At 33.0% G+C, this 17,377-nt stretch overlaps 1 protein-coding gene across 5 annotated transcripts in view; it reads left to right on the top strand.

The window, feature by feature from the left end:
* The window catches only part of LOC148626291 (rap guanine nucleotide exchange factor 4-like), a 124,771-nt gene that overhangs the window by 68,784 nt on the left and 38,610 nt on the right, over nt 1-17,377 (top strand). For all 5 annotated transcript variants that reach the window (XM_088570174.1, XM_088570175.1, XM_088570176.1 and 2 more), the window contains 9 exons: nt 528-604; nt 3,453-3,520; nt 5,994-6,072; nt 9,109-9,221; nt 11,652-11,740; nt 12,862-12,940; nt 14,125-14,275; nt 15,651-15,748; nt 17,069-17,205. In XM_088570174.1, coding sequence (XP_088426300.1) covers nt 528-604; nt 3,453-3,520; nt 5,994-6,072; nt 9,109-9,221; nt 11,652-11,740; nt 12,862-12,940; nt 14,125-14,275; nt 15,651-15,748; nt 17,069-17,205 — 891 coding nt within the window. The remainder of the gene's footprint in view (nt 1-527; nt 605-3,452; nt 3,521-5,993; nt 6,073-9,108; nt 9,222-11,651; nt 11,741-12,861; nt 12,941-14,124; nt 14,276-15,650; nt 15,749-17,068; nt 17,206-17,377) is intronic.

Below are 17,377 nucleotides of genomic sequence, written 5' to 3'. Positions count from 1 at the left end.
AGAGTGGTATGTAGATCTCTCAACAAGGTTTTAGGGTGGTATTTAGATCTTTCAACAAAGTTTTAAGGTGGTATTTAGCCTCCACAAGGTTTTAGGGCGATACGTAGATCTTCCAACAAGATGAAGATGTCTCAAGACGGTTTTAGTGTGGTATGTAGATCTCTCAACAAGGTTTTAGGGTCATATGTAGGTCTCTCAACAAGGTTTTTGGATGGTATGTAGCCTCCACAAGATTTTAGGGTGGTATGTAGATCTCTCAAAAAGGTTTTAGTGTGGTATGTAGATCGCTCAATTAGATTTTAGGGTGATATGTAGATCTCCCAATTAGGTTTTAGGGTGGTATGTAGATCTCTCAATTAGGTTTTAGGGTGGTATGTAGATCTCTCAACAAACTTTTAGGGTGGTATTTCTGTCTGAACATTCTACCTTCTTTCCTACATAATTTTTTTTATGTTTGCTTTCTTAAGTTTTATAAATTTTTACATATAACACTTGAAGATTTATTTTGATTGTTTTTATTTTTTTAGTATTTAATCAAGGGGATGAAGGAAAATCATGGTACATCATACTGAAAGGTTCTGTTAATGTAGTTATATATGGAAAGGTGGGTAGACTATAATGTTTTATATATGTTTTACTTATTTTATGAATATAAGCTCTCAACAAGGTTTTAGGGTGGTATGTAGAAATCTCAACAAGATGTTAAGGTGGTATGTAGATCTCTCAACAAAGGTTTAGAGTGGTATGTTGCTCTTTGATACATTTCTCATTCAATATTTTCTCTTTGCCATAAGTTTCAATTCCCATAATGTTTCATTTCCTTTCTTTGATTAATTAAGCCTGATCCAGAGGTTCAATATAGTTTCAAGCTGGTCACATAGCATTTAATGGAGCGGTGTAACTTTTATCATCCATCACAAAAGCATCACGAACAAAATTCTCACCTATTTCAAAGACAAATTATTTCATATTGCATCCAGAATTTTCAATTATAAAAGGCTATTGCAGGACCTTGGGACTGAAGACTTCAAGGCTAAACCACCTGACTGTTCTTGCAAAACTCTCCATTCAAATATGGTCCTTCCTGTCACATCATTACAGGAGATTTAAACATCATCGGAAACAAATCCTTTTGTAAGGTCCTTTCTAAAGGTTCCATGTACCATGAACCACACTCCATAAATTGGAATTATAATGTTCTTATGGATGCCCTGGAGGACTACACAAGAAAATGGATAAAACAAGAACAAGAAGACATTAATTCTATGTCATAGTGGGTAAAGGCAGTGAGCTTTTTAATTTTGAAACTTATGAAAGTTTTTAGTAGGTCAATCAGTGTCAATGCTGCATCAGTTTTCAAAGACCCCAATGTAGCAGTGTCTTCTATGCATGACAAATATGTTGTTGTACCAGCAAAAGCCCAAAACAACATTTGTTTTTTGTCTGCAAAATATATGACATCCAATGTTTATTTTCAGAGATAAATGTAGAAAATAATAGCAGTAATAAGTATACTGCTACTACATTCTCCAAAGAAGAGATAGTGAAAAACCATAAACCTGTGCTATCTTCTATTGGTCTCTCTACTAAAGATGATGATTGTGATCTACTGCCTTTGTACTGGATTCCTTAACTCCACAAGAATCCATGCAAACAGTGTTATGTAGCTGGATCAGCAAAGTGTACCACAAAACCTCTTTCAAAACTTTTAACTTCTATACTCACAGCTGTCAAAGAGGGACCCCAGTTCTACCACAACACTTGTAACTCTGTAATTCAATGTGGATCCTGAAAAATTCAAAAGATTTTCTGGAACTCTCAATTCAAGATTATCATCAGAATACAATAGCATTAAAACCTTTGATTTTTCAACCTTTATACTTCTATTCCACATACTCAGTTAAAATCCAGACTCTAATTATTTTGCATCATTGTTACTACAGGAAAGATTGTAAACCTGGATACAGATATGTAGTACTTGGTAGAGATTCCTCATACTTTGTAAAAAACGTTTCCAAATATTCCCAAGAAGATGATTCAAAATGCTGGAATTTTTTATCAACAACATATTTGTCCAGTGTGGTGGACAAGTTTTTCAACGTATGGTTGGGATTCCAATGGGAACAAATTGTGCTTCTCTACTCACTGATCTATTCCTTCACTTTTATGAGTCTGACATTATAGCTGATGTGATCAAAAGGAAGGAACATCATTTAGCAAGATCCTTTAAAACAGTTTCAGGGATTTTATACATCCCATCTATTCCCAAAGAACTTGAGATAAAGGATACTAGACACTATGAAGACAGCCTCGTATTTTGACCTACACGTAGAGATAGATGGAAAAGTAAAACTATTGACCAAACTACATGACAAACACGATTACTATTCATTCTATATTGTCAACTTTCTTTTCTTTTGTGGCAACATTACTTCAGAACTTGCGTGTGGAGTTTTCATGTCACAAGTCGTACATTGTGCCAGAGCTTGCTGTTACTATGCAGACTTTTTGTACTGTGCTAGACTTCTTACAATTAGGCTTCTGGAACAGGATCATATTGCTACAAGATCGGTCATCACTACAGAAGTTTTATGGTTGTCATCACGAACTTGTGGATCATTACTTTTCTCCATCTGCACCATGAAAACAGATTTGTTCAAGATGTCAGTTTTCCTTTCCTCGTTTGTCTACCCTGGACTTAACTTTTTATGAGCTATTCAGTAGGTGTTTCTAGAAATGCAGAGGATGTTTATCCTACCAGTGCACCTGGTTTATGCTCCCAATTTTTGGTGGAGTCTAACTTGCTTACTTACTTTTGTTTCTCTGTATGTAATGTTTTGGTTATTTTATATTCTTTGTTGTGTGACTGTTTTCCCTGTCTGGTTTTTGTCCTTGGATTGCATTCTTTTGATTTCCACTAGAATCTTGGTTTCCTTGATTACTCTTGTGACATAACAACAAATGCTCCATCTCAAGAATGTTATTTCCATGTACATTCATTGCTGTTGGGCTCACTGTCAGTAAAAGCTTTGTTTAAAAGATGTATTGTCTTAAGTGAAAGTTAAGATCATCTTTGATGGAATGAAGTCAAAGGTATGATCAACATCAGGTATTTTTTTTATCTTATTTTTTTTTTCTTGTTGTATTTCCCACATTAAGAAAAAAAGGTGTTTAAGAAGCAATGTTAGAGATGGTTCTTGTAATAAGTTGGAAATTCATTTTGGCCTTTGACTGATATTTTCATCCCGATGGGGTTGTTGTCTCTTAGACATATACACCATACCTATTCTCATTATATTATATGTGTATGGTGAGAAAACTTATTCTGGAAAACTTGTAAAAAATTAATGTACATCATAACTTCAGACATGCATGCATATAAAGTAGGATTAGGAATGTTTAATTAAAGATCAAATTCCTTTGTAGATTAAATATTTGTATTACTTTTTTAGGGTGTTGTTTGTACTTTACATGAAGGAGATGACTTTGGAAAGCTGGCATTACTAAATGATGCACCAAGGTAATCCTTTTTTAAGAATCCACCACTGAAAATTTTGCATTATGCAATGAATTGAATTGTGACTTGAACAGCCACTGAAATATTTGCATGCAGCAAGATCATCAAGTGATTACAAAGAGTGTAATCAAACTTTTAGAGTATTACCAGGATATGATTTAAAAGGAGGTAATCAAACATTAGAGTATTACCAGGACATGTTTCAAAGGGATGTAATCAAACATTAGAGTACATGCATTACCAGGAAATGTTTGTTGTGATTAAACATTAGAGTTAAACCTCTACATGTTAGTTTTGATCAAACTTTCGGGTATTACCAGGACATGTTGGTGGTGATCAGACTCTAGAGTATTACCAGGATGTGTTTGTGATGATCAAATTTTAGAATGTTATCAGGACATGTTGGTGAAGGTCAAATTTTAGTTTATTATCAGGACATGTTGGTGGTGATCAAATTTTAGAGTATTACCAGGACAAGTTGGTGGAGATCAAACTTTAAAACATAACATGTACCAGGACATGTTGGTGGTGACTAAATTTTAGAGCATAACCAGGACATGTTGTTGGTGATCAGACTTAAGGGTATTATCAGGACATGTTGGTGGAGATCAAATTTTAGAGCATTTCCAGGACATGTTGGAGGTGATCAAACTTTGAGAGTATTACCAGGACATGTTGGTGGAGATCAAACTTTAGGGTATTATCTGGACATGTTGGTGGAGATCAAACTTTAGGGTATTATCTGGACATGTTGGTGGAGATCAAACTTTAGATTTTTTTTAGGACAATTTGGTGGTGATCAGACTTTAGGGTATCAAACATTAGAGTATAACTGTGACATGCTGCTGGTGGTCAAACTTTATAGTATTATCAGGACATGTTGGTGACGATCAAATATTAGAGTATTACCAGGACATGTTGATGGTGATCAAATTTTTAGGGTATTACTAGGACATGTTGGTGATGATAAAAGTTTAAAACATTACATTACCAGGACATGTTTTGAAGGGAGGTAATCAAACATTAGAGTACTTGTATTACCAAGGCATGTTGGTTGTGATCAAAAAGAGTATAACCAGGACATGTTGGTGGAGATCAAACTTTATAGTATAACTGCAACATGCTGGTGGTGGTCAAACTTTAGTGTTATAAGGACATGTTGATGGTGATCATACTTTCGGGTATTACCAGGACATGTTGGTGGTGGTCAAACTTTAGAGTATTATCAGGACATGTTGGTGGAGATCAAACTTTAAAGTATTATCAGGACAATTTGGTGGTGATCAAATGATGGGTATTATCAGGACATGTTGGTGAAGATCAAATTTTAGAGTATTACCAGGACATGTTGGTGGTGATCAAACTTTAGGGTATTATCAGGACATGTTGGTGGAGAACAAACTTTAAGAGTATAATCAGGACAATTTGGTGGTGATCAGACTTTAGGGTGATCTAACTTTAGGATATTATCAAGACATGTTGGTGGAGATCAAACTTTAGGGCATTACCAGGACATGTCAGTGGAGATCAAACTTTAGGGTACTACCCAGACATGTTAATGGTGATCAAAGTTTTAGAGTATTACTAGGACCTGTAGGTGGTGATCAATGTTTAGGGTATTACCAGGACATGTTGGTGATGATAAAACTTTAAAACATTACATTACCAGGACATGTTTTAAAGGGTAGTATTCAAATATTAGAGTACTTGTATTACCAAGTCATGTTGGTTGTGATCAAAAAGAGTTTAACCAGGACATGCTGGTAGTGGTCAAACTGAGTACTACTAGGACATGTTGGTGATCAAACTTTAGGGTATTACCAGGACATGTTGATGGAGATCAAACTTTTAGGTATTATCAGGACATGTTGGTGGAGATCAAACTTTAATGTATTATCAGGCCATGTTGGTAATGATCGAATTTTAGAGTATTATTAGGACATGTTGGTGATCAAACTTTAGGGTATTATCAAGACATGTTGGTGGAGATCAAACTTAAGGTTATCAAATTTTAGAGTATAACTGTGACATGCTGGTGGTGGTCAAACTTTAGAGTATTACCAGGACATGTTGGTGGTGATCAAATTTTGGGTATTATCAGGACATGTTAGTGATGATCTAACTTTAGGGTATTACCAGGACATGTTGGTGGAGATTAAACTTTTGGGTATTATCAGGACATGTTGGTGGAGATCAAACTTTAGGGTATTACCAGGACATGTTGGTGATGATCAAATTTTAGAGTATTATCAGGACATGTTTGTGATGATCAAATTTTAGAGTATTATCAGGACATGTTGCTGACGATCAAACTTTAGGGTATTATCAAGACATGTTGGTGGAGATCAAATCATTACATGTACCAGGTCAAGTTCAAAAGTTGTTCTTAGAATCTACTCTCTTAATCATCAAATGCTTTTCTCCTGATGCTCATAATAAACATGATGCCATTACTAATCAATATTTCTTTTTACAGAGCTGCTACTATAGTATTAAGAGAAGATAATTGTCATTTTTTAAGAGTGGATAAAGATGATTTCAACAGAATATTAAGGGTTAGTATTGTATTTAAAGGAATCATTTCATAAAGCAATTGAAGAATGGGACCATTCACTTCATTTACCTTTCATATTCATCAGACCATGGAGCTACAGGTCTCAGTATCGTATTAATATTCCCATAGACTTCTATAGTGAAGTGCATATTTTTAGGGTTTTGAAAAAAATATGCAAATTTATTCAATAAAACTTTCACTTATGTAGCATTTCAAAGGACATGTGTAAAATTATTTCCTGTAAAAAAGTAGTGTTGAACTATAAATAGCCATTTTTCTACTTTCACTTTATTTTTGCACTCATCAAACCAACCTTTTCAGATAAACATTTTTATATTATAATGAACATTAGATTTTCTTAACAAAAAGATTGTCATCTTACAAAGTGACATTTGCTCTATTTTATAAGTCATTGTTCATATCCTTTGACACAACATTAATTTGTAAAGAGGCAAAAAGAAAATGCACTATATTTTTATGCCCTCCATGTTTTGACGTACACCCGCTCTGAGATATGCAATGCAATACTGGTACCTACAGAGGGATACAGATATCTTTCCTTCCTTTTTGAAAATTGTCTGAAACCACTTGATTCATTTCTTTCTATTTAGTAGAATTTGTTGTTATAAAGTTTAGATGTGCATACTTCACCGCCCTTTTAAAAGAAAAAATTATGTTAGAGCATATGGACTTTGTCTATTTTCCACGTTTTTCAACAGTAGAAAAACTTTGGAATGCACCTCCTTTTAGAATGCTTAGGGCTTTCTTTCTTTATTTTGTAGAATTTTTTCCTTTTTTGGCTTCAGCCAATACTAATTCCATCTCTGATGTGACTATAAATTTGTAATATATTATTCAGGAAAAACATATTTCATACATTTTTCTTTAATACAATTGGCCAGAATAATTTTATGTTTATTTTGACTGCGATGATTATGACAAGCTTTCATGTAATATACAATAGATGTAGCAAAGATGAGGGGAATTAATTTCATCAGTCAATCTTCAAAAAGCTTAGTTATGTGACTATAAATAACCATGATTTTGATTATTTCAATCTTTATGGGCCTTTGCAAATTTTAATGATCATCACGAAAAATGGCATAAAGGTGTGGATTGATGGGCTTGTTGTTAGATGGAAGTTTTGAAACAGATTAGTCATATAATAAAACAATTGATAACTTTGGATTTCCCTTAATATCATGATTTATCAACTCTCCAGATCTGTAATCACCTTAACTAGTAGTTATTAGATCTCTCTGATATTAACCTTATCCAAAGTCATCAATTGTATAATATTTCACAATCATTTAGAATATATGAGTGCCTTCTCAGAAAAAAAAACCAAAGCATTGTTTAATGTCATTTGTGACAAGTTTTTCCATGTTACAGACAGGTATCATTTGAATAAACGGTGTCAACATAGCCCTGAAGTGAACAATTAGCTGTCATGTGTATTTCTAAAGAAGTAATTCATGGAGATGCCATCTTATAATTGTTTTACCAAGGGCTGGCTATTTGTGTTGCCTGTAATTATTTAACACAAAGTGATAGTGAAGGGTACAACCGTCCGTGTGTCAAGTATAGTCAAGGATATTAAAAAACCCCTTTAGTAGTAGGAGGGTAAGAGACTGTCAGTGAATTATTTCAATTATTATAGGACTAGATTCTTCATGTAAGAGACTGTCCGTGAATTATTTCCATTATTATAGGACTAGATTCTTCATGTAAGATACTGTCAGTGAATTATTTCCATTATTATAGGACTAGATTCTTCATGTAAGAGACTGTCAGTGAATTATTTCCATTATTATAGGACTAGATTCTTCATGTAAGATACTGTCAGTGAATTATTTCCATTATTATAGGACTAGATTCTTCATGTAAGAGACTGTCAGTGAATTATTTCCATTATTATAGGACTAGATTCTTCATGTAAGAGACTGTCAGTGAATTATTTCCATTATTATAGGACTAGATTCTTCATGTAAGAGACTGTCAGTGAATTATTTCCATTATTATAGGACTAGATTCTTCATGTTTATGAAAAGACCTAATTGTAGGAGATGGCAATCAATGTGTAGCAAATATCTACTGTCACTTCAGTAAAATTAGGGGAAACTTATCTGTGATGTTTGAAATAAGTGTCATATGCCTTTGAAATTCCCATTTACTAGTTACCACTGTTGTGATATAAAACCAGCTAAGCATGTCATATAAAGACACATTCACGTATTATATTGAAATAACATGATTTTGTATATGTAGTAAAAGCATTACTTTCTGTATGTTATCTGCCCCAATTACATTTTAGGAGGGCAGATAACATGGTATCAGCCTTCTTTTTAGCCTCGCTGAAGTCTCTTCTATTCAACTGTTCAGAACTGACATAATTCTATTTATCGATGACATTACAGTCAATTTGACGTTATGTTTTAATTATCATTATAGAGAGCTGTGCTGATATATAAGCACTAAACACAGTCAAATGCACTAGTAATATTAAGAATCAATAGAATAAACCACACACACTTCTTTATTCACTTGCCATTTATGTATTTTTGTGTCATATGATTACTAAAGTTTGTTTTTATTCCAATGCAGACATATGAAATAACTAATGTGTTTCAAAGTTACCTATCTTGTAGAATTGTTTATGTGCAGTTCTAATAGGTTGTGGCTGTGTCAAAATTAAAATTGTACTTTATTCCATTAAGATAATCCTTTTAGAAATTCCTCTGCATTATGTTATGTAGTTACGGCCAAACCAGATCTTGATGACTACTTCTTTGAAACAGGGTTTATATGAAATTGCCACAAAACCTTTTGCACATACTACTCTTATACGAACACAAAAAAATGTTTTGGCCATATAATGGTATCACCCTGTTATGGTCATCAGCATCGTCCCCTTCAATGTCGGTATTGCCCTCGTGAGTGCCATCTGTTAACTTGAGTTTATTTGAGTAAAACTTATCCATTCCTGATACTTTAAATCTGTTGTATTACATTTAGAATTTATTTTCCTGTATTGTAGGATGTAGAAGCTAACACAGTACGACTAAAGGAACATGGTCAAGATGTTCTAGTTCTGGAAAAAATACCAACAAATACTCCAAACCCTGACGGCAGTATACAGTCACACTTCAAGTTAGTCTTATCTGATAATTACAGTGCTGAGACACAAAAACCTTTTATTTAAAATAGTGTTTGTTTTTAATAATGTGTTATTACTAAAATACCTCCTGTAAAGATTATAATTGATATTATTCTGCTCACTATGAAAAACAAGAAGGAATTGATCATGCTGTCTGTCTTTTCATTTTTCTCTTGTTTCCATCTGCAAATTAAAAAAGAATATCCTATAGTTACAAAAATACCATACCAATCATATAGTTATTGCAAATTTCATGATGCCATTTCACACCTCTATTTTGCATTTCCATCTGAATGATTTGAGGGATTTCATTTTGCAAAATATTGACTTTGTCATTCTTATACCAGAAGACCATCTTCACATCCCAAATCATCTGAAACCACTTAATAGAATTAAAAAAAAACAAACTTACATGTATTCTTTCTCATGATGCCATTGCATGTACACCTCTAATTTTGTTTTTCCTTCTGAATTAATTTTTGGGTTTCTTGATGCCAAAGACAGACTTCTCATCTATCAACAAAAGGAAGACCAGCTCCCTATCCACAACTCCTGTAAAACTACTGAATTGATAATTTGACAAAACTTAATGTTGTTAGATATTTTTAATTTTGCACTTCCATTTCAATTACTTTTTGGGGTTCCTGATTGAAAACATGGACTCAGTCATTTGTGGTAGTGGGGGGATTTTCTCTATAACTACTTATTATAAGCACTTGATATTTCTACAAGGTTTTTATAGGGATTAGATTTTATACTTGACTAACATTAAACTTTATGTTGTATTAATTGTTTATACTTTGACAGTATGGTTTCTGGGGTGGGAAGCAGGGATTATCACATAATGAGCTTTACATACATTTTTAGCTCACCTGGACTAAAGTCTGTTAATTTTTCAACTACATGAAAACAAGGCTAAGTTTTATAAATGATGTTTTCACTTATTTTCTTAAATCTAAAATAATTTGAAAATCAAATAATACCTTGTTTTAAAATACCTATTATTGAATGAGGAGTTGATTGAATGAATAATAAAAAACTACTTAAATTTGTCTTTTCATTGATATATACATGTATGACTATGCATGGTACCCTCTATGCCTATTAAAATAGGAAACTATAGCCCATATAGGAACGAAAGTCTAAATCTCCTTGAAATATTTCCAGTCAACAACCTAAAGCAGGGAAGAACGTCTTTATGCATATGTGTTAACACTCCCGATTTCTGTGGGAGACTCCTGAAAAACGACCTTTCTCCATCAATGAGTGAGTCTTCTGGCCAGGAGGCACAAAACTCCTGTTTTGTATATGTCTACTACAAGACCTCTCTTGATTGTATTTTTCATTTTTAACAGGCACCTTCTTTGTTATTTTACACATATATCACTGGTTAATTTAAGGCTTTGAACAGCTGATTAATGCTCAGATGCTTTCTAGATTTTTCAAGATCAAGAAGGATTAACTACATAGTTTACAATTTTAATATAAGTTCTTTTTTTTTAATCAAAAGGATACTTACTCTAATGGAAAATAAAAAAATGACATTTTGGATATGTTATTTTCAACACTCCCACTAAAAAAGAAGGAATACTCTGGCAAATATTTACCAAAATGGATTAAATTACAAGCATCATCACATCGCTCCATTGTTATATAGGTAGTGATTTAGCATATACTACCAATCATATGGATGTAATTTGATTTCAGTTTTATACATGGAGGAGTTAATCCTGTTAAAAGGCATTCAAAAAGTGCTGGTCACAAACTGGCTACTAAAGGCCCGGCATGGTCTGACCACTTGTATTCATTTTATGTCAATTTAAATTATAATTTCCATAGAATCCCAAAATTGAAATGAGACTCTATTCTGTAATTAATTTCAGGACCTAATTAAGAGGGAGAAATGAACAAAAAATTCTTCTTGTTCGTGCTGACTTCTCCCATACGAAGTTTTTGTAATATATTACATTGACAGTAATGTCAATGTTGTTATTTTTTTTTTCAAACAGAATTTACTGAAACTTCTCTTTGTCATTGATGTCTAGATTAGGCCAAGTGCTTATCGTTTCTTGAAGCAGATAATTTCACAGGACTGGTACAAAATTTTTCCAGATAATGATTTTTACTTTGTTTAGAGAAATTTCTTACCAGGCTTTACCAGGATTCGTATTTGTATTTTTGGTTAAAATTGCATTAAGTATTAAACAATAATTCATACAGATATATACTGACTTGTATATACACGTGTGATACGTACAAAATATTTGTTGAAAAGGTTGTCATGCGAAATCTCCTGCAGTTTGGAAAGGATCGCCTGCAAAGAGGATTGAGAAGGTTAACAGGTATGCTTCACTGTATGTAAGATTAATAAATTATATCTAGATCAACTATTTGGGCTTTAACTTAAGTTTTCTTTTGAACAGGTATTCTGTGATGGCTGGGACAGCAGAAAAAATGTTGGAGTATCTTTTAGAAACAAGGCTTACTGATAATAAAAGTGAAGATCCGTCAGGTATTATATCAAGCATAATTATGGGGTCCAGCATTGTAGATGTGGGTCCATTATATTTTCATTTTGTCTTTCTGTCCATTTGTTTCTCACTCATCTACTTCCTGTTCACCAATTGACTCAGCTTCTATTAGAGGGAATGGTAAGATATATATTGCTTTTGCATGATAACTTTCCTTGTCTCTCCTCTCCAGGTTCCTTGCTCATCTACTTCCTGTTTACTGATCAACTTAGTAATTTTTCAGGTGGTACATAATGGAAATATTTTTAACAAATTTTCCAGCTTATATTACAGGGAATGTTTAGATATTTGGTATATTGATTTTGCATGATGGCTTGTACTATGTCTCCCTTTCCAAACTTTGCCTGAAATGGTTGAGTGGGGGTATTCTTAGCATGATGCAGCATGCAACATCTTGGTTGTTAAAATACATTTTTAGCTAACCTGGACCTGTCATCACTTTGGTGTTGTCATTATCCATTGTCATCATTATTTTCATTAACATTTCTGCAAAAATCTCATTATTGGTAACATTTCTGTAAAAATCTCATTATCATTAACATTTCTGCAAAAATCTCGTTATTGGTAACATTTCCAAAAATCTCCTCTAAAAGCATTTAATTGGTCATGACCAAACTTTGTCACCATTCTTTGGATATCTGCTTCAAAAACTATCCATTTTACTGATTTAGTAACAAATAGGACCAAAAAGTCTTTTTATAATACAAGTTAAATCTAAGAAAAAGTATGAGAGAAAGAGAAAAATAAAAAATGCTGTCTTTTCTTTGGCTTTAAGAGCTCTACAAAAGTCGCTATCAATTTTATTCATTGTCCATATGTATTTAAAATGTTGACCTTCTTTAATATAATTGTTCTAATATTGTGTGCTTAGAATATTTAATGATTTTTCTATTTCATTAATCAGCTTTGTAATTATGACAGATTTCATTTTTGTTCATTCTGATCATAATTTTCAAATACATAATTTGAGAGTATATAGGAATATTTTGTCCATTCACTTGTTTGTCTTTTCATTTAATCTTGTTTACATCTCTTTGCAAGTTTTATGTTCATTGACCACTTTGGTTAAATATCTTTTGTTGTCATTCTTGTTTTTTTACAGATTATTTTTTAGAAGATTTCTTGATGACCCATGTGATATTTATGCCAACAAACAAGTTGTGTCCTGCACTGTTATCACAGTATCCTTATTTAACAATGTTACTTAATGTTGATCCAAACAGTATGTACAAAGTAGCTTTATACATCTTTTGAACTAAAACACCCAGACAATATCTTGAAATATGTTCTCATGACTTGGTATTAGTATGGCACACATATAGTTGATAGAGACATTGCAGATATGATCTTTTGTATTTGATTCACTTTTTTTTTTATACGACCGCAAATTATTTGTTGTTTCCATAGACACTTGGTTTTTGAACAGGGTTTCAAACCACAAAAGCAAGGTTGGTATTGATTTCGGGTGTTATATCCCCAACTGTTTTAGAATTAAGGACCTAAAAGGAGCATAGGAATGTCAATGATATTGTTTCACAATATTCTATACTTGGATAGGTTTTGGGGTGAGACTTGAACTTTTCATAAATTAGGGGCCAAAAAGGGGGACCAGAAACATGCATTTTCCTAATGTCAAGACAATAACATGTTTATTTTTGGTATGATTTAAAAAAAATTGTTGTTATTGGATTCTTTGAACATTGCAAAGCTCTTTTTTTTTTTGTGTTTGCACATTTTTTAACCATCTCCTGTTACCACTGTATGTAACACTATGAAACAATACTTGATCATTGCTTAAAACAGTCAGAATTTCTCAGGAAACCCTCCCAATCTGACCTGTTCTGTACAAAGCTCATACAAATAAATTTTATATTTACTGGCAATGTGCATGCATTGTGTTTATCCTTGCACAACCTTCAGAAGTTCCTTCTGATCTAAAGAACAATTGCTCTAAAAACTTTAAATGTCAGCAAGTCAAAATTACACATTTGGTTTACAAAAAAGAGAGAAAAAAAAAATAATAAAAAATACACAAAAATTCTGCCGGATGAATCTACATAATATAATCATTAGAGAGGAGGTAGGATGTAAAATCTTACAAATTTCTATAATTAAGTACTAAAAAATGTTTATGCAGTTTCTCATTTTCAAGCCAAAAGATTTTGCTTCATTTTGCTTCCAGAATATTTGATCCTTTTAAATGTCACCTAAATGAATTGTCTATTTGGATTTTTGTTTTGTTAGGATTTTTTTTGTATTGAAATATTATTCATTCATTGCATTTTATTTTCCCATGCTTTTGCACTACTTAATCTACTCCTACAGGAGCATAAGAATAAAACATATATCCTTAATCCGATATAAGCTACCATGCCAAATCTTATGTAAACTGTGATGAAGAGAGTGCCTCCTATGCCCTGACACAGAGACGATCAGTAATACAGTTTATCAATGAGTGGTTTATATTGGCGCCACCAGTGTTCAAAGGAGATAGAACAATTAAGGCATTTCTTGAGGTAGGAAATGATGAATAAAAACAAATTTCTGAATTAAATGACCTTTTACGTTTAATTGAAGGAATAATAATGACTTGTGAATAATAAGGGGAACAAGTCAACACATTGGAGGGAACCATTAACACATCTCACTAGAAACAAAATCTTGATGAAAAATAGACGAAAAAAGTTGCTTATTATCTGTTATGTCTTTCTGCATCAAATTGTCTGGACTTCAACTTGCTGTCTTTTAAAATATATATCTTATATTTGGTATGTAGGTTAACAACTGTCACAGTCCAGAGTTCATGATTAATTGTGAACTTTGACCTTAAGGTCAAATTTTGTGATATTTTGTGATATTTATGTCTCCCCCCACTTTGGTAGGGAGACATATTGTTTTAGGCTTGTCATGCTGTCCATATGTCCATCACAAAGTTAGTCAGCGCAACTGCTCTGAAACTATTGAACGTAATTTTAAGAAACGTGGTATGTTGCAAGAACATCATATGCATATTACCAGGAAATTTTGATCCCCCAATTTTTGTAGGAGTTATGCTCCTTTAAACATACAAATTTGCCAAAAATCCTCTTAAACTACCATGTCAGCGCAACACCGCAGAAACTACTGAATCAAATTTTAGGGTGGTATATAGCAAGAACATTACATGTAGTTGTGCTTATTACCAGGAAATGTTGATCCCCCAAACCATAGTGGTGCACCTTGTTGGGAAAGATGCCACGTTCCTCGCACATTAAAGAACCCTGCTGGTATTTGATAGGAATAGGAACCTTTGTGCTCCGCCACAAGAGGCTAAATTGCCTGACACTACCCACCCCTCCCTTTTTCTTGTGGCAATCAGAATTTGTCGACTCTGTTATCCTTGTGTCCCATCCCTTTTTTCATTTCATCATCATCGTTTCATGTTCATTTTATCATTCCTTTCATGTTCATTGCCCGAATATACATGTAGCTGAAATATTGCTGCTCAGGCAGTAAACCCCAACAATCAATCAATCAATCTGAAACTATTGAACCAAAAATGCTCAGAACAGTTTGCAGGATAGGGGAAGCCATATGTTTTTTGCAGACAAAAACAAACTTTAATTTTTTTAATTGATTTTTTTTTTTTTTTTTTTTTTAATTTAATAAATTGTGTCCATCCTCAAACTTGTATTTTAAGATAGATTGAGGAAAGAGAAAGGTGTTAAGATATTGTTATTTCTTCCCATCCTGGATATCAGTCTAGCATCTGGTGATGTGCTTGAATTATAGCATTAGCCACCATCAGCTTTAGGAGTATTTTATTTGTCAGACTGATGCATTTCATTTATCAAACTACACCAGAAAAGCAACAATGCATTATTCCACTTGTGAATGAATCCTTTATTCCAGGAACTTCAAAATGCCATTGAGAAAGATGTATTAGTCTTCCAATCATTATATCAAGATCTGCAAGTCACTGAGACAATTCTTCAGTTTATTGATGACAAGTAAGTTATCTGTGTGTTTACATGATATTTTATCACCACTGCTACTGCTACTGCTACTCAACATAAAATCCAAGCCCCCACCCTCCTCAAGAAGGAAATAGTCTGTGCCTTATAATTCATGGTCATGTTATGGGTTTTTTTAGAACAAACTCATTTGCCACAAGTAACAGAAGGAAAATGAATGAATTAGTTATTATTGTTGAAATTTTATATCATTTTACAATATTATGACAATAAATAAAGTCAACACCTGGCCATTCAGGCTTATGATACACTGGCCTATTATAGAACTGAATTAATATGATGATTTAAAATAATGTACCTAAAAAAACTACAATGTTAAAATCACAATATCATTGCATGTTAAAAGATGTTGTACTGGTTCCTCAGGGGAATTCATACCAGCTTATGCTGTTGTAGTCATCCATCCATGAAACTACTTGACCAATCAGAACTAAACTTGGCAGGATTGTTCTGTAGGATATCCTGCACAAAATGATTGTTGGTTGTTGAAAATTTGTGAAGTTATATTGGAGTGTTTGCTTTGCCCTTTTTCTACATTTTTTTTCTATTCTCAATGCTATCATTTTAAAAATCTTCTTCTCTGAAACTACCAAGCAAATTTGATTGGAACTGATTAATCCTTTGAGTTTCCTGCACAAAATTACTGTTTTGATTTTTGATAAATGAATAAAAATGGCAGCCTTAACTAAAAAAAATAGAACATAGCGATCAAACTAGTGTTTGGGGTTTTTTTTCACAACTATAGCAGGATCAGTAGCATGAAAATTATATCAAAGATAGCTATGATATTCTGAGTTGAATAGCAGTAATGAATATTTGCAGGGCAGCCATTTTCAAAATTGCTGTCATTTTCCTAAATGGCTGCCATTTCCCAGCCATTTATTTGATTTGCCTGGAATTCACCTACAGTATATTTAGATTTATATGGAAACATGCTGTCCTGAGTTGAATGATAATAATTTTTCGAGCCAATTTTTATGCTTACTTGGATTTTAACATGTTTTGGTTTATATAGGAAACATGTTTTGGTTCTTAATAAATAATATAACAAATGGCCAAATTTGAGTTGAAGTGACATTTTGTTGTCCATATACCAGGTGAGCAATTTAGGCTCTTGGGAGCCTCTAGTTTCAAGTTTCTATAAAGCCATTCAATATTTTTGGTTTTATCGACATGACCAATGAAGTACACAAGAATATGTATTTTACTAAGTGGCTGAAAATAAACTTTTTGTCATTTACATTGGTGCTAAATAAAAAGAATTAATAGCCTATGTCAAAATCTTTATCATTTCAGAATATCACCAACAGAAGAAAGGCCTGTTATCAAAAGAAAATTTTCACCATCCAGTGTCTTACTTGCTAAAAAAAGTTCATCCATTGACCATTCCACTTTACCCACCATGAGGCAGCCTATAAAACCTGGAGATGACAGTAAGTCCTGTGTATACATTATATGTACTGATCTATGTAAGAATTTGGCAGAATATGATGTGTTTCAATCATATATTTATACTCCCCGCTTGAAAAATGGGGGGTATATTAAGTGATGGGTGTGTCTGTCTGTCGTTCTGTCTGTAACAAATATTTCTGTCAAAGACTTTTT

This window comes from Perna viridis, chromosome 2, assembly GCF_037379345.1.
Source record: "Perna viridis isolate PV_CMFRI_1.1 ecotype Kerala chromosome 2, ASM3737934v1, whole genome shotgun sequence".
Taxonomy (NCBI): Eukaryota; Metazoa; Mollusca; class Bivalvia; order Mytilida; family Mytilidae; genus Perna; species Perna viridis.
This window is presented reverse-complemented; position numbering and strand designations above follow the sequence as displayed.